The sequence below is a fragment of the Lepidochelys kempii genome, chromosome 23, assembly GCF_965140285.1.
Source record: "Lepidochelys kempii isolate rLepKem1 chromosome 23, rLepKem1.hap1, whole genome shotgun sequence".
Taxonomy (NCBI): domain Eukaryota; kingdom Metazoa; phylum Chordata; order Testudines; family Cheloniidae; genus Lepidochelys; species Lepidochelys kempii.
The window spans coordinates 8,482,894-8,500,697 of NC_136402.1; the positions used below are offsets into that span (position 1 = coordinate 8,482,894).

The 17,804-nt window shown below is 59.0% G+C and overlaps 1 protein-coding gene across 2 annotated transcripts in view; it reads left to right on the plus strand.

Annotated features, from left to right (window-relative positions):
* The window catches only part of MARK4 (microtubule affinity regulating kinase 4), a 60,843-nt gene that overhangs the window by 19,451 nt on the left and 23,588 nt on the right, over positions 1 to 17,804 (plus strand). For both annotated transcript variants that reach the window (XM_073322246.2, XM_073322247.2), the window contains exons 2-9: positions 10,634 to 10,831; positions 11,336 to 11,389; positions 12,679 to 12,727; positions 13,929 to 13,994; positions 15,057 to 15,127; positions 16,345 to 16,401; positions 16,715 to 16,951; positions 17,637 to 17,756. In XM_073322246.2, the coding sequence (XP_073178347.2) occupies positions 10,634 to 10,831; positions 11,336 to 11,389; positions 12,679 to 12,727; positions 13,929 to 13,994; positions 15,057 to 15,127; positions 16,345 to 16,401; positions 16,715 to 16,951; positions 17,637 to 17,756 (852 nt within the window). The remainder of the gene's footprint in view (positions 1 to 10,633; positions 10,832 to 11,335; positions 11,390 to 12,678; positions 12,728 to 13,928; positions 13,995 to 15,056; positions 15,128 to 16,344; positions 16,402 to 16,714; positions 16,952 to 17,636; positions 17,757 to 17,804) is intronic.

Below are 17,804 nucleotides of genomic sequence, written 5' to 3' on the forward strand. Positions count from 1 at the left end.
GTGGCTGATGTGAGTCTGGGGTGGGGACACACACACACACACTCTCACTCCCTCTTCCCCTCTCCCCTCCTCTCTCCCTCTTCCTCTTCCAAGGAGATTGCAGCGCTTGGCACGGAGCTGCAGCTGCCAGTTGCTCCTACCCTTGGGAGTGCAGCCCTCACCCAGGGAAATGGCTGGTGTGGATACAGGATTATCGTTGTCCCATGCCAAGTCCCACCCTCCTCCTTGCCTGCTGGCACCTTACCTCTGCCCCCACCAACCAGCGCCCTCCCACTGCCCCCCAAGACCCCCAGCCAACTGGCCTAGCAGCCGACGCCCTCCCTCTGCCCCTGCTAACCAATGCACTTTCTCTGCTCCCCACTCATCTGGCCCCCCATGCCAAGGGCTGCCCCAGACCTATGAGCCCGGAGACCATCTCTCCTGTGTTGTCAGTGCCCCCCTGCTGGACCCAGGTGTGGGGGAGAAGGGTGGGGACAGCCTGTGGGGATAATAGCAGGAGAGACTGACAGTGGGGAACAAAGACAGGAGCCCAAGAGGAAGGGTGGAAGCAGGGCGGGTAGGGTCGGACTGGGAGCACAGGGGCAGAAGGGTTTATAACTACTACAGCCTCCTCCCCTCCCCTCCCCTCCGCTGCCTGCAATGGAACCCAGGAGTCCTGAGTCTCACAAGTCCTCTGCTGTCAGCAAATAGTAGTGACACCTAATGGCAAGTGTGAATCTCACCCCCCTCTGGTGGCTGGTCCACATGGAGGATAACAGTCTCCTACTAGGTTTCAGAGTAGCGGCCGTGTTAGTCTGTATTCGCAAAAAGAACAGGAGGACTTGTGGCACCTTAGAGACGAACCAATTTATTTGAGCATAAGCTTTCGTGAGCTACAGCTCACTACTACCAGTGACCCTATTAGCTCAAAAGGCAGCGCGCCTTGTGGTGGATGTAAAGGTCTCAGCCTGACCTGTGATCCAGGAAGGGCTCAGTTCAGTTCAGTCCCATAGGATGGGACTCAAGTTTTCAGTTTGCCTTTATAAACACTTAGGAGATGACATACACACACACTCACTACAAAAAGATTGCTGTTGCAAAGTCAAACGCTTGGAAACTCTGGATTTCCAGTTGGCCACGTGTGACCAAAATGGGAATTTTCTGTAATATTTGTATGAATGATGTGCATGGCAGTGATTTATTTGACTTGGTATTGCTGCCCAGTTGGTGCCGAAGGGTTAAAATGCTCGTGGGGCAGAGCAGGAGATATGAAGGGCTGGTGATTAAGGACTGGCTGAGACCCATAGAGGATCCGGAGAGACAGAGCATGTGAACTCAGCAGGGCTCTGCTGGAGGGCAACAATGGGCTGAGGTCTCAGGTGTTAGTCTTAAGAGCTGAGCTCACAGGGCCAGAGCTCTTAGGCCAGGTGTACATTACCACTTACTTCGGTATAACTTATGGTGCTCAGGGATGTGAATAAGCCACCCCCCTGAGTGACACAAGTTACACCAACCTAAGCTCTCTCCCCTCAGCAGAGACACTCTTCACCAGATGCGCCGATGTAGCACTTCTAGCCTTAAATCTTACCTGGCACTTTAGAGAGCCAAGGTGGATCATAGAATCATAGCATATTAGGGTTGTAAGGAACCTCAGCAGGTCATCTAGTCCAGCCCCCTGATCGAAGCAAGACCAATCCCCAACTAAATCATCCCAGCCAGGGCTTTGTCAAGCCTGACCTTAAAAACCTCAAAGGAAGGAGATTCCACCACGTCCCTAGGTAACCCATTCCAGTGCTTAACCACCCTCCTAGTGAAAAAGTTTTTTCTAATATCCAACCTAACCCTCCCCCACTGCAACTTGAGACCATTACGCCTTGTTCTGTCATGAGATGAGGTCATATGTTTTATTAGACCAACTTCTGTTGGTGAGAGAGACAAGCTTTTGAGCGACACAGAGCTCTTCTTCAGGGCTGGGAAAGGTTCTGAGGGTCACAACTAAATAAAAGGTGGACCAGATCGTTTGGCATAAGTAGTTAACACACATTTTATTGTAGCTGTGTGGTTCTTAGGATATTGTCTCTCCATGTTCTAAGAGACCGTTCAAGGTGAAATGGCCCGTGTAGCCCTGTAGGCAGAGGATAAAAAAGGGGGGTTAGTGGGTTACAGATTGTTGAAATAAGCCATAAATCCAGGGTCTTTATTAAGTAAAGTTATGAATTTAAGCTCTCAGGCTCATCTTTTGAAAGGGTTGTGCAGGGTTCCTGGGAGCAAGGACTGGGAGGTCAGATACGGAGTGATCATTCTGTGAAATGTGCACCCACGGGTGATGTGCTGTTTGTCTTTTATCAGTTTTCTTTGTGAGTTCATTTGAGAGCGCAGAGATTGTCTGGTTTCATCCGCATTATTATTTTTGGGGCTTTTAGTGCACTGGATGAGGTTACACCATGTATTGTGCTAGGCATGTCCAGGACCCATGGACCTTGAAAGGTGTGTTGTGTGGAGTAGTGACCATCATAGCAGTGGAGCTATGGGTGTGGGTTTGGCATCTGTTGTTCTGGCAGAGTCTGGTGCCACTTGGTATTGGTCTGTCCTGCTCTGTGGGGAACTTGACTGGACACCCCACAGTGGACAAAACCACACACTTGATCATTACATGGCTTGCATCAGGGGAAAAAAATGGCTCTGCAATCAACAATCACATCCACCCCAATCTCTCCACTGCTGAGAGGACAAGATCAGATAGTGATCAGACCAGCAGATAGAGTAAGGCCAACCGACAGCTCTCTGACACCAGCTACTATAAAGTACTCAAAGAAGACGCCACATCACAATTCACCCAGGAATTTAAGGAGATCATCAAATTCTTTCCCAAACAACTCCAAGAGAAACTCTACAACTTCATCCCCCGCAAACCCACCCCAGGGACCTTCTGTGTGCTTCCCAAGATGCACAAATGAGGGAACTCAGGCAGACCCATCAGCCCTGACACTCTTTCTGAAGGAATATCAGAACCCATAGAAACCGCCCTCAAACCACTCAGTACACAAAGGCCCGGCTTCCTCCAAGGAACAATAGACTTCCTCCAGAAATTCTGCAACAGTAACAGCCTCCCTTTGAACACCACCCTTGTCACCATGTATGTCACCTCCCAATACACCAATATCCCTCACAGTGATGACATAGGTGCTTGCCTCAATATCTACAAGACACTGGACAGCCCTCAGCTGTCCATCCCAAGCACATCACCAACCTCATCCCTTTCATCCTCACCCAGAACAGTTATCATTCAACAATACTTTGTCAAAAACCATGGGAACAGCCATGGGTGCTCGGATAGTTCCCCAATATGCCAACCTCTTCATGGGGCACCATGGAGAAGAATTTCTGGAGAAATGCTCCACAAAAGCCAATGATATACCTGAGATACATGCATGATATTTTCATCCTCTGGACAGACAACCTAAAGTCCCTCATAGGTTTCCACCACAACTTCAGCAGCCACCACCCCATCCCCGCCCATTAAACTCTCTCTAGAATGTTCCCACACCAGAATCAACTTTTCCTGAACACCACAATCCACTTCAGCAATGGAACCCTACAGCCAACTATACACAAGAAACCCACGGGTCCCCACACGTACCTTCACGGATTCTGTAACAACCCCAAACACCAAGAAATCTGTTAGCTACAGCCAGGCTCTCAGATACCACAGAATATGCTGCGAAGAGAGTCCAGGATACACACCTTAACACACCCAAAACCACCTTCATCAAACAAGGACACTCCACCAGGGAAGTAGATCCCACCATGGAACGGGCCACCCAAATACCCCAAGAGAACCTTTTCAGCACAGAAATAAATCCCGCTCCGACCGCATACCCCTAGTTGTCACCTACCATCCCACACTGGCACCCATATGGGGTATCATTAAATAACTACAATCTGTACTCTATGGGGATCCCACCCTGAAAGAAATATTTCCCGAAGCTCCTCTTCTGGCCTTCAAACAACCCCACAGCCTCTCCAAGCTCATCATCACAGGCAAGCTCCCCACAGAGCAGGACCCACCAACTCAAAACAGCGCCAGACCCTGCCAGAACAACAGATGCAAAACCTGCAGCCATATTTCTACCGCTACAATGATCCCCACAACACACCTTTCCAGATCCATGGATCCTACACATCTATCACAATGTGTGCACTAAACGCCCCAATAATTACTATGCGGGTGAAACCAGAAGGTCACTGAGCTCTCAAATGAACTCACACAGGAAAATGATAAAAGACAAAAACACCCGTGGCTGTGGGGAAACACTTTTCACAGCACGGTGACTCTTTATCTGAACTCTCCTTCCTCGTCCTCAAAGGAAACTTCCTCAACACTTTTGAAAGACTAGCCTGGGACCTTTAGTAAAGTTATGAATTGACACCAAAAGTCATGATCTCAATAAGGACACTGGGTTTATGACCTACTACAATAATGTGTAACCCACTAACCTCCTTTTTGTCCTATGGCTGGCTACATGGGTGTTAACAGGAGCGGCCTGATCTGTGGGGTGCTGGGGGGTGGTGCCTAGCCTGCGGGCCTGTGGGATGCTGTGTGCTGCCCACCCCAACCCCATGGTGCTGGGCAGGAGATGTCAACTTGCAGGGCTGTGGGGTACTGGGAAGGAGGAGTCTGGCCTGCGGGGCCGGGGGGTGCTGAGCGCTGGGCCCCCCGTGGTGCTGGGGGGGGGTGCCCGGCCTGTGGGGTGCTGAGCGCTGGGCACCCCCGGTCTGCAGGCTGCGCTGCCGGTGTCCATCTGCAAGCTCTTTGTGCCAAGTTGCTCTGAGCTGTCTGAGCGGGTAAATGCGATCGGCTCCTTGGGCGCGGCCTGCCCCCCTTCGCTGGGGACAGCAGCTCTGAGAGCACAGGGACGTTCAGGGCACATTGGGGGGAGGCCATGACGGGCTCAGGCTGGGATTTGGGGGTGCCTTTACTGTACTAATATAGGGAGCTTGTAGCACTGAGGGGCGAGGGTTGTGGGGGACAGCAGCACTGTGTGGAGAGGGGTTTTGTGTTGTGTGGGGGCAGTGCCAGGTCTTGGGAGGAGGTGGGGGGCAGTGGCAGGTATGAGGGGGTGTGGGGGAAGTCAGGAGGCACTCTTGCTGTCTGGACTCTCCTGGTACTGCTTGTTGCCCCCTCCCTTCCCTGGCTGGGTGCAGCTGGGGCAGGGGACGGGAGAATCGATGGTGTCTCCTTGAAGCTGCAGATGTGGCTCCCAGGGGCTGGTGCGGGCTGCAGGACACGGCAAGGGCAGCGACTCTGAACAGGCTGGGCTCTGCACCACCCCTGCAGGCAGCCTCCCCTGCGGGGCCTGCTGCATCTCCCCACCCCCGGCTGCCCAGCACGACCCACCCCTGCTCCTCCAGCTGGGCCTGGCCCCAGAGTTCAGCAGGAGATTCCGGTTGCCGGGCCAGGCCTGGTGCCCCGAGTGGTGCCCGACCCCAGGGCTCGGCGGCGGAGGGCAGTTCTGGCTGCTGGGCCGGGCATTGTCACGGAGTCCCTGGGCAATGCTCTGGAACTGCTCCCTACGAAGCGAGTCAGGACTCTGGGGCAGTCGCCTTCCTGTGAGGAGCCTGTCTGCAGGACACACAGCTCACACAGCTTCCACCTTCCTGGATCTGACCTCAGAGCATTCAGCCTCCTCTGCCCCTCCATGCACTTCCCACAGCGAGTCCGCCCAGGCGGGGCTCCTGGGGAAGCCAGAGGGTCCTGCCCCCCTTCTCCGCAGTCAGACGTGACTCTCAGCCAGCCAGTAAAACAGAAGTTTATTAGACGACAGGAACATGGTCTATAACAGAGCTTGCAGGTGCAGAGAACGGGACCCCTCGGCTGGGTCCATTTTGGGGGGCAGTGACTCAGACAACCACGTCTGCACTTCACTCTATGTCCCCAGCCAGCCCCAAACTGAAACTCTCTCCAGCCCCTCCTCCTCTGGGCTTTGTCCCTGTCCCGGGCCAGGATGTCACCGGATTCCTTTGTTCTCCAACCCTTTAGCTCTCACCTTGCAGCGGGGAAGGGCCAGGCCATCAGTTGCCAGGAAACAGAGTGTCGACCATTCTCTGTGTCCAGACCCCTGCACATACCTGCCCTCTAGGGCTCTGCAATGATCATACACCCTTACCCCACCACCTAGATACTTAAGAACTGCATAGGGGAAACTGAGGCACCCCCACACTATTCAGAGGAAACATTAAGAACAGTCCCACTTCGTCACATCTCTCCTCCCTTTGAGATCGAACTGAGCTGGGTTACTTTAGCCGGTGACCTGGGGAAGTTAGAAGCCACCAACATTCCCATGGATGCCCCAGCATCTCTCCCATTCCTTGGTGGGAGTTACACCAGGCCCTTCCAGTTTCACGCCCTCCCTTAGGTCGGGGTGGTCGATAGCACTCGCAGGCCACATGTGGGAAGGTTTATGTGGCCTGTGCCCTTTGGCCATCCCAAAACCCCAGGGGGTCAAACTGGGATTGGGTCTTCTCCCAACGCTCCAGTCTGGAGGGCTGCAATTCAGTCTGTCTTGGTTAAGGGCCCCCATCTGGACCTGGGCCACATACTGTTCACTTACAGAACTAGCATGGAGACATTCCTTTCTCAACAACCTTGCCTCCCCAACAAGCTGGCCAAACACAGCCACTTGGTTATAGGACTGTTTAACTTTCTTAACAGCTTTCACTCCGTCTGAGACCTTCTCAAAGCTCTCCACACTGGATCTTTCAACAGGAAAGTCAGTGGATCCATTCACAACAGAAAATTTCTGGCTGTTAGGAACAGAGACTTTCTTGATTAAATCACTTTCACACCCTTCAGTTGCAGTAAACTGCTTGCAAAGACTCCATGAGGATTCCTTTCCCTAGGGGCTTTTCTATGCAACAATTCACCCCTCACAGAAATTCTGCTCTTACCCTCTTTACCTAGGGCTTGCTCTAGAGGAACACTTTCCTGAGCAACAACAGACTCTTTCTGGGTCTCACTTACATCCAGAATTACCTCTGGCCCATCAGGCGGATTCTTACACAATCCCCTTTCAGGCAAACTTACAGACTTCCTAGATAAAAGGTCAGAAGCATTCTCCTTCCCTTTACCACACACTAGCAACAGGCAAAATACAAGCACCAGAATTGTCTGGTCTCTGGGATTTTACATAGACACTAACTGGATGTGACCTAGTTACAGTACCATTCTCCCGAGCAGACACAAACTTAGGACCATTCTCTTCCTGGGCTTTAGCTGAATCCAGAACAAACTCTGAGACAACTGCACGACCCTCAACCATCGCAGGCTGAAAGGTCCCTTCTGTCTGCTCCACAGACAAAGAAGAGCCGGACACACTTTCTCCTTTCCCAGACACACAGCTTGGGATCTCATTCCCCTTGTCCTGCACACAAGGCTGGTCACAGACAACTACTTGGAGATCAGGGTAGCTCCCTCCATAGGCAAGTCAATACCCCTGACAGACACAGGCACGTTTCCTTCACTGTCACAATTCTCCACCCAACTAACAGGTAAGGTCCAGGGACACTCGTCTTCCACTCTCCTCGCCTTCCCTCACTGCTGACTAGACAAAGCCATCAGCTCATAAGGCTGCCTAGGTTCATCCAGACTTTTCTTACCAAGCACCTTGCCACCCCCAACAGATCCCCTGCCCTGCCTGTGTCTCCCCCCACTCAGCTGGGGTCTCAGCTCCCACTGTGCTCAGCGCTGCCCTTGCTGTCCCAGTTGGGGTAGGCAGCGAGCTCCCTGCTTTCCTCACAGCATCAGAGCCAGCGTGAGCCCCCTCTCCAGTGTGCAAGGGAGGCGGGGAGCCCCAGGGGTCTGGTTACACACAGGCAGGTAGCCTGAGCCGAGCAGTTCCTCCCCCCTGCCAGCCAGGTCATCTGCATTTTCACTGACAATTTCCCTCTCCCCTCATTGTTTTCCCTGGATTCAAATTCAAACCCTTGGCCATTACAGGAGCAGGGCCTGGATCCTGTCCCAAAGAGACACAGTCACCCCACAACAGGGTCTCGCAGCTGGTATCCTAGAGCACCCCAATGGCCAGCCAGCCCCACCCCTCTTGTGTCTGCACAGGGATCTGGGCCATAGGCAGGGCGAGGGGCTTCGTCCCTGGGACCCTCACCCAGCTCACACAGCCCCTCAGCATCTGAGGCTGCACCACCCAGGGCCTGACAACGGTTCTCTCTGTCCCAGGATCTCGCCACCCCAGAAATGTCTCCCCATTGACCATCACCTTCCACTCCCACTGGAGGTCCGAGGGGCCTGACCCCAGGAAACTCCACACAGACATATAGGTTGGGGTCAGGAGTGGGAGCCTGTCCACCTCCCCACCCACCTGGCTGACGGAGTCTATGGCCTTGGGACCCAGCAAGGGAGCTAGACACTGGGGCTTTTCCGCAGTGTCCCCCCGGTTCAAATCTCCAGCCTGCTCAAAGGCAGTGAGGTGGGCATCCATATCCCCCCCTCCTTAACCAGGGGCAGCAATTTAGTCTCAAGGTTCCCTGCGGAACTGACCCCCCAGGGTCTATCCCCACTCACCCCTGGGGGGTCCCCTAGGCCTCTCCACCCCACCACCGCCAGTTCATGCTGCTGCTGCTTCTGCAGCTATTTCTTGGACTCTCGCTGTCTCTCACAGTCCTCTTGCTCTCTCGGACTCAGCTCCAATCCCGTCCGTCTCCGATCCCCCGATGGGGAACCTGATCGTGAAGACCCCCGTCTGGTTGGGGACAGGAGTTTTCGGGATGCCTGGCTACCACTCCAGCTGCTCCCGGATCCTGCTATAGCCCCATTTGGGTCAGGAATCTGTTCCTTAGAGCGGTCATCCTCCTCCAGCTGCACAATTAACTCTGCTTTGGTGAACTTTCCAATGCTCAACACTCTCTTTTTGCAAAGGGTTACAATGTCCTTCTTAAGGAGACGGTGATAGGCCATCACTCCGCTCTTCGCAAGTTGTTGTGGACTCACAGGCCTGTGTGCTCTCAGCTCCCCACGGTTTCCAGGGAGAACCCCAAGTATGCCAGCTTTCTCGAGGTCACCACCTCTTTGCCAGGGTCGAGCTGCAGACTCCTCTGCCCCTGGGACCGCTCGCTTCAATCCCCTGGGGAACCTTGTTACTGCAAAAGTCCTTCTCTCTCCCAGGACCAAGCCGCAGGCTCCTCCACCCCTGAGACTGCTCACCGCAGTCCCCAGGGTGACCCCATTACTGCACAGTCCTTCTCGCTGGTCACACACTCCCAGGGGTTAACCGCCCCCCTAAACTGCTCCTCTCTGAGCCTTCAGCACGCCTGGTCCTTGTCAATCCCCCTTCATTTTACTGCTCCCCAGTCACTTACTGCAGGAAGCGCCATCCACGGGGTGCAGTACATCCCACCGCTGCCACCAGTTGTCACGGACTCCCTGGGCGATGCTCTGGAACTGCTCCCCATGAAGCCAGTCAGGACTCTGGGGCAGTTGCCTTCCTGTGAGCAGCCTGTCTGCAGGACACACAGCTCACACAGCTTCCACCTTCCTGGATCTGACCTCGGAGCATTCAGCATCCTCTGCCCCTCCGTGCGCTTCACACAGCGAGTCCGCTCAGAGGGTCCTGCCCCCTTCTCCACAGTCAGACGTGACTCTCAGCCAGCCAGTAAAACAGAGGTTTATTAGACGACAGGAACATGGTCTAAAACAGATCTTGCAGGGGCAGAGAACGGGACCCCTCGGCTGGGTCCATTTTGGGGGGCAGTGACTCAGACAACCACGTCTGCACTTCACTCCATGTCCCCAGCCAGCCCCAAACTGAAACTCTCTCCAGCCCCTCCTCCTCTGGGCTTTGTCCCTTTCCCGGGCCAGGATGTCACCGGATTCCTTTGTTCTCCAGCCCTTTAGCTCTCACCTTGCAGCGGGGAAGGGCCAGGCCATCAGTTGCCAGGAAACAGGGTGTCGACCATTCTCTGTGTCCAGACCCCTGTACACACCTGCCCTCTAGGGCTCTGCAATGATCATACGCCCTTATCCCACCCCCTAGAGATTTAAGAACTGCATAGGGGAAACTGAGGCACCCCCACACTATTCAGAGGAAACATTAAGAACAGTCCCACTTCGTCACAGGCATGGTGCCCCGAGCGCTGCCCATTGGAGCGTCCCTTGCTAGGGAGGTACTCCTGATCCCGTTCCCAGTTGGCCAGTGCCCAGGAAGGGGGCTGGAGGGGGGGGGCTGGAGGGCATCTTCCTGCCCTCCCTGTTGCCGTGTGCGGTGCCATCGTCCTGAGGCAGGATCCGGTTGGTTCTGGTAGCACAGTGACTCCTCCACCCCACTGGGCTTTCCTGCTCAGCTGGGCACATGGTACTCGGGACTGGAGAAACCATGGGGCTGGGGCCCCTGTGCTGACTTAACCCAGCTGTTGAGTGGCCGCAGCATGCCTTCGAACCCAAACTGTGCACTAGCCCCAGGAGGGGAGTGGGGTCTGGTGGCTAGAGCGGGGGACTGGGAGCCAAGACTCCTGGGTTCTCTCCCCAGCTCTGGGAGGGGAGTGGGGTCTGGCGATTAGAGCAGGAAGCTGGGAGCCAGGACTCTTTCCCTGCAGCGCCTGGTGCCCTCCTGCCCCCAGGTGACGCTGTCTCTCTCCCCTGCAGCACTCCACCCTGGCCAGCAGCCGTTCGGAGAAGGGCTCGTCGTGGTCCAGCCGGTCGCTGGGTGCACGCTGCCGGAACTCCATCGCCTCCTGCACCGACGAGCAGCCCCACATCGGCAACTACCGACTCCTCAAAACCATCGGCAAGGGCAACTTCGCCAAGGTCAAGCTGGCCCGGCACATCCTGACAGGCAGAGAGGTGAGGTTGCGGGGGCCACGGGGCAGCACTCTGTGGGGTTGGAGGCTATAGGGTGGTCATGGGGCAGCGCTCCAGTGAGGGCAGGGGCAATGGCTCAGCGCTGCAGAGGGCCATGGGGCAGCGCGCTAGGGAGGGCAAGTAAGGGATACGGGGCGGGGGGGGCCCATGGGACAGCGCTCCGGGGAGAGCAGGGGACGTGGGGAGCCACGTGGCAGCACTCCACGGAGGGTGGGGGACGTAGTGGGGCTCTCTGGGGTAGTGTAAACTGAGGGGGTGCACAGGGGAGCTCAGATGTTGGGGGGGCACAGGGGAGATCTCCAAGGGGGGGCACTGGGAAGAGTGGGAGCGGTTGAGGTGTCAGGGGCTGCTGGAGTATAGCACAAGTGCAGATGGGGCAGGGGAGTGGAGGAGCGTATGGGGCACAAAGAGGGAAGTGGGGGGCGCAGGCACTGAGTGCCCTAAAACCCCCCCCCGCCCCCCAGCCAGAATCTGGTTTGTTTGTAGGTGGCAATAAAAATCATCGACAAGACGCAGCTGAACCCCACGAGCCTCCAGAAGGTGAGCATGAGCGGAGGGGGAGGGGCCCCACACCCTGCAGGTGCTGGCAGACCCATGCCCTGGGGAGGGGGCAATGTCCCGGCAGGGGCTGCGCTGCCCGGGGGCTGGGCCTGGAGGGACAGAGGTAGCCAGGCCTGGGACTGGCAGGACGGGCAGCAGCTCCAGGCCACCCTGGATGGGGGTTGCCCCCCACCTCCCGCTGGCTGCCCACGGCACAGCTCCGACGCCAGCGGCTGGGTTCCCAGGCTTCACAAAGAGCCCATTGTGCTCTGGGCTGGGAGAGGGGGGGCTCTGGCCCTGGCATTTGGGTTCCCCATGCCTGCGACTTCCTCACTGTGCTTCCTCCGTGAGCTTGGGTCCCATACCCAGCACCCCACCCCGCTATCCTAGGGAACCATCCCTCGGCCCTGCCTTGCGCCTCTCCGCGCAGCTAATCTGGGACACCCACCCCGCCCGGCACCTGCCCCCCTTTCCCATCCACCCCAGGACACCTGCCCCGCTCCTGTCCCCCACCTCGGGACACTACCAGCCCCAGCCCACACTGGCTGCCCCAGCCCCTGGCATTGACACGGGCTCCCCTCCCTCAGATCACTGCTCTAATTAGTGCCCAGAGGCCAGACTGGTCGCTGTGGTAACAGCTGCTCCAGAGGCATCTCCAGGGGCTGCTAATTAGCAAAGGAGCTGTGGGTGGGGAGCAGATGAGAACAAACCCCTGAGCCAGCCCATCCCCTGCCATAGGGCCAGATCAGAGCCAGTGCTCCCCAAGGGGAAAGAGCCCATGTTCCATTCCCTGTCTCCCTCAGCCACTCGCCCGCCATGGGGTCAGATCGGAGCCGGCACCCCCAGAGGGGAAAGGCCCCGTGTCCCCTTCCCTGTCCCCCTCAGCCACTCGCCAGCCATGGGCCAGATCAGAGCCAGCGTCCCCCCCACCAGGGGAAAGAGCCCATGTCCCCTTCCCTGTCCCCCTCAGCCACTCGCCCGCCATGGGTCAGATCGGAGCCAGCGCTCCCCGAGGGGAAAGAGCCCATGTCCCCTTCCCTGTCCCCCTCAGCTACTCGCCAGCCATGGGGTCAGATTGGAGCCAGTGCCCCCCAGAGGGGAAAGGCCCCATGTCTCATTCCCTGTCCCCTTGAACCAGTTGCTCCCCTGCCGTGGGGCTGGACTGGAGCCAGTGCCCCCTAGAGGGAAAGGCCCTGGGGGGCTAGAGGTGGTGGGGCAGGTGAGGAGGAGTTGTGAGGCTGTTTAACACCCCCCCCCCACACACACACCCGTCTCTCTGCCCCCTGCAGCTCTTCCGGGAAGTGCGGATCATGAAGGGCCTGAACCACCCCAACATCGGTGAGCTGGGGTCCGGGGGTCTGGCTCTGGGGCTCAGCAGCACGGGGGCAATGGGGCCTGAGCAAATGACAGCCCCAAATACCCCGTCCCCCAGCCACAACAGCCTCTGCCAGTTGAGGGGATCCGGGCCCTGGCACCTCTGCTCGGTGGGCACTGCCCCTGCAGGTCCATCAACTACAGGGGGTCAGAGCCCTCCTGTGTGTGTGTGGGGTGGGGGTCGGGAGGGTCAGGCCCCTCCCGTGATGGCGTGTGAGTGGGGGAGGGGCAGGCCTGACCAGTGATGGGTCTGGGGCAAGGGAGAGACAGGCCCATCCTGTGAGAACATTTGGGACAGGTGTTGGGTGGGAGTCGGGCCGTCCTGTGGGGACATTGTGTAGGAGGGCCAGGCCCGGCCCATGAGGGGGTTTGGGAGGGAGGGTCAGGCCCATCCCAGGAGGGTGTTTGCGGGATTGTGACCCATATATTTCAGAGGAGGGTCTAGCACGCTCTGTGTGAGTGCAGAGGTTCTGGTCTGTGACAATGCAGCTGTGGGCACGTCTGCCGTCTCCCGGCTGGCGCGTGGGGCTGTCTGCAGGCTCCGGGGCTGTCTGCAGGCTCCGGGGCTGTCCGCAGGCTCCGGGGCTGTCCGCAGGCTCCAGGGCTTCTGGGAGCGAAGCGGGCTCTGGACAGGGCAGAGCTGTGGAGGGAGCAGACAGGCAGCAGCGAGGGGTAGAGTGAAGGCTGGTGACTGTGCAAAACTTCCCCGAGTATTTCCAGATGTTGGGGCTGGGTCACCCCAACTCCCTTTGCCCCAGCTGCCCAAGGGCGGGAGCTCCGGAGTGCAGGGAGCCTGGGCAGCCCCTAGCAACAGAGCTGAGGGGTTTGCCTGGGAATTTCCTTCTTTTTGCCATCACAGATCAGAGCTGTCTCTGCAGTGTCATGGCCCCCAGCCCTCTGGAAGGGATCCATGCTGTGCTGCGAAGGGCGTTTTCAGAGACGCCCCTCCCCATCCCGCGTGGGGAGTAACAGTGCCGCCCTGTCCACACCACCAGGAGCTAGGGTCACTGGGGCTTGCACAGGGAGTGAAGAAGCTTCCAGCCTCACCATGGGAGAGACCCCGACCAGAGCCCCAGCAGCAGGCACCATGTGGGCTGTGCGGGTGAGAGTGGGGCTCGCTGGGCGATGTCGGGAGCTGGGCCTTGACCTGTGTCTCTCATTACAGTGAAGTTGTTTGAGGTGATAGAGACGGAGAAAACACTCTACCTGGTGATGGAGTATGCCAGTGCTGGTGAGAATGCCCCCTGCCGTGCCAGCAGCCCCTGCCCCGCCATCTGCTCCCCCAGGCCTGTGCCCTCTGCATGCCTGCAACCCCTGGGGGTGTCTGTGCTGCACCTGGAGCTCTGGACCCCTCTGTGTTCCCGCACCCCCTCGCTGCATGGCCCCCAGATCCCTCTGCCCGGCTCACCTCCAGTGTTCTATGGGCTACAGCCCCACCCAGCCTGCCCTGGGGTGCAGTCTGGCTCTGGGACCCTCTGAGCCTGTGGGTAGCGATGGGAGCCAGCCTGGCCCAGCACCCCAAAGGCCTCCCCAGCAGTCACAGCCTGGGGAGATAGACAGGTGTGGCGGGGAGGCAGGACCCCTGCCTGGCATGTCCCCACCCCACCCCACCCCTCCTGACCACAGGTCCTGCCTGACATATCCCCTCCCACCGCCCCCCCGACCAGGGGCCCTGCCCAGTGTGACCCCCCCCCCCCAGCTTCTTTTGACAAGGGGCCTGTCTGGCGTGACATGCCCCCACTCCATCCTGACCAAGGGCTCTACCTGGTGTGACTCCCCCTAGTGTGACTCCCCCCACATCCCTGCCTGACCAGGGATTCTGCCTGGCGGGATGCGCCCTCTTCCCTCCCACAGCCCCTCCTGATCACAGGCCCTGCTTGGCTCCCCCCCATGCTGCTAAAATTATCCTCGCTCTGTTTAAAATAAGCCAAGCCACTAGGCCCCTGCAGGTGCCACCCACCTGGCAGCTGCTTCCCTGGCGCAGGCTGGCACTGGGAGCCAGGCGGGGGGCGTACACATTCCCATCCATTCCAGTGGCTCCATGGGCGGCTCCCATCTGTGCCTGCGGGCTGGTGCCACCTGGGCTCAGGCTCATCCCATCGTGGACGCTGCAGGGTGCGGTTGGGTGGGCCAGTGTCGGGTGGGGGGCATGAACCCTGGCACAACCAGCCTGGTTGGCCGCTCTTGGGGAATGTGTGGGGTCTCCATGCCCCCCATGGCCTGCTGTAATGGACCCCCCCAGCACTACCCCCTGCCACTACAGACTGCTCCTGACTGCACCCCCTCCCTGCAGGCGAAGTCTTTGACTACCTCGTGTCACATGGACGGATGAAGGAGAAGGAAGCCCGGGCAAAATTCAGACAGGTCAGGACAGAATCTGGACAGGGGAATGGACAAGAGCCCTGCCCACCCCAGCAGGGGGCGCTGTGGGGAGCAGGCAGGCGCTGGCTGTGGGGGGAGCTGGCAGCAGGGATTGTGGGGAGCGGGGTGGGAGTTCTCTGTACCCCTAGCCCCCGCCCTGTTGGGTACATCACTTTAGCTCAGGGCGGAGTCTCTGGTCAGCTCCAGCCTGAGGGATGAGGGCGGGGGGGGGGGCTGTATGATCTGTGTGCTCTGTGGAGGGGCTGTGTGTGTGGTGCGGGGGGCTGCTGGCTCTGCACGTGGGGGCTGCGTGTTCCGTGGGGGTGCTGTGCTGATGGCTCGGGGGGGCTGCGTGTTCTGCACGGGGGGGGGGGCTGCTGGCTCTGCACGTGGGGGCTGCGTGTTCTGTGGGGGGGCTGTGCTGATGGCTCGGGGGGGCTGCGTGTTCTGCACGTGGGGGGGGCTGCGTGTTCTGCACGTGGGGGCTGCGTGTTCTGCGGGGGGGCTGTGCTGACGGCTCGGGGGGGCTGCGTGTTCTGCACGTGGGGGGGGCTGCTGGCTCTGCATGTGGGGGCTGCGTGTTCTGTGGGGGGCTGTGCTGACGGGTCGGGGGGTGCTGTATGTTCTGCGTGGGGGGGGCTGTGTGCTCTGTGGAGGGAGGCTGTGTTGCTGGCCCTAGTCTGTGGGGCAGAGGCTGAGTGGTGTGTGTGGGGTAGGGGTAGGGGGCAGTGGAGAGTGGAAGGGCTCTGCTGCTGACCCTCTTGTGCAGGGATTCTCAAACTGGGGCTCATGACCCTTCAGGGGATCAGGAGTTATTACACCGAGGGTAATGAGCTGTCAGCCGCAGCCCCCAAACCCCACTTCACCTCCGGCATTTAGAATAGCGTTAAATATAAAAAGGTGTTTTTAATTTGTAAGGGGGGTCGCCCTCGGAGCCTTGCTGTGTGAAAGGGGTCACCAGTACAAAAGCGTGAGAACCACTCTTCTTGTGTGTGGCGGGGTGTGTGGGGGGGGTGGGGGGGGAGGGTTTAAGGGCTCCCTGCTGGGAGCCGGCCTGGAAATCTGGATGGGCGCTGCCTTCCCAGCCGTCGATCCCTGGCAGCAGAGCACTCGTCTTACAGGAGCAGTTCCCCTTCTGGGGGGCAGCGGGGGTGGGGGAGCAATGGGGGGCAGAGGATGGCGTCCGTTAGTCCCATAGTCACTGCCAGCTCTGCCCCCAGATCGTCTCGGCCGTGCACTATTGTCACCAGAAGAACATCGTGCACCGAGACCTGAAGGTGAGTCACCCCACCCGGGTTCTGCCCCTCTCCCCACCCTGGGCACTGCGCCAGCATCCCCCCAGGCCCCCCCCCCGTGTACTTACCCTCCCCCCAGACCACACCAGACCTGAAGGCAAGAGTTCCTTTCTGCCCCAGCCCAGGCCCTCTCCCAGCACCCGCTCCCCCTTGTTCCCTCCCTCCCAGGCACTGCCCCTATCCTCCCACCCCCTCCCCCCCCCGGCTGTGGGAGTGGGGCCTGACCCTGACGTACCCCAGCCCCCCAGCTGTGGGGGCGTGGCCGGACCCTGCTGTGCCCCCCATCCCCCCCCAGGCAGAGAACCTGCTGCTGGATGCCGATGCCAACATCAAGATCGCTGACTTCGGGTTCAGCAACGAGTTCACGCTGGGCTCCAAGCTGGACACGTTCTGCGGGAGCCCCCCCTACGCCGCACCCGAGCTCTTCCAGGGCAAGAAATACGATGGGCCCGAGGTCGACATCTGGAGCCTGGGGGTCATCCTCTACACCCTGGTCAGCGGCTCGCTGCCCTTCGACGGGCAGAACCTCAAGGTGAGCAGGGGGGCATGGGGGCACACAGGGATGGGGGGGTGTTGACTCAGGGGCATGGGGGTCCTGGGGGGACATGGGGATGGAGGTGTTGGAGGGTATGGGGGTGGGGAGATGGGGGTACAGGGGGTCCTGGAGGGACACAGAGCTGTGGGTGTTGGGGGGGCATGGGGGTGGGGAGATGGGGGTACAGGATGTCTGGGGAGGCATGGGGGTGGGGAGATGGGGGCACAGGGGGTCCTGGAGGGACACGGGGCTGTGGGTGTTGGGGGGGACATGGGGGTGGGGAGATGGGGGCACAGGGGGTCCTGGAGGGGACATGGGGCTGTGGGTGTTGGGGGGGCATGATGGCAGGGCCAGCGCTTAGCCCGGCGGAAAGGCAATCTCTAGCTCTGGCTGTGTTTTCTGCAGGGCCTTGTCCCCTGCATCACAGAGGAGGCTCTGGGTCCCTATAGCCAGAGCCTGGGCACAGAGCTGGGGCCCAGGGGACCCTACAGCCTTGCTAGGCAGAGCCCAGTCCCTGCCTTGCATCGGAGTTGACCCCCCCCTTTGTATGTGGAGGGGGAGGGGGGAACCCTTTGGGGCCAGTTCCTAGCCAAGTCTCTGGGGATGGCTCAGCAGGTCCCGGGCAGGCAGGGAGGCTGGCGGGGGGATCCCTGCCTGACTTGACCCTCCCTCATCCCCCCAGGAGCTGCGGGAGCGAGTGCTGCGAGGCAAGTACCGCGTCCCCTTCTACATGTCCACAGACTGCGAGACCATCCTGCGCCGCTTCCTGGTGCTCAATCCTGCCAAGCGCTGCACCCTGGAGGTGAGTGCCCCGGGGAGGGAAGGCTGGCAGGGTGCCCCCGGGAGAACC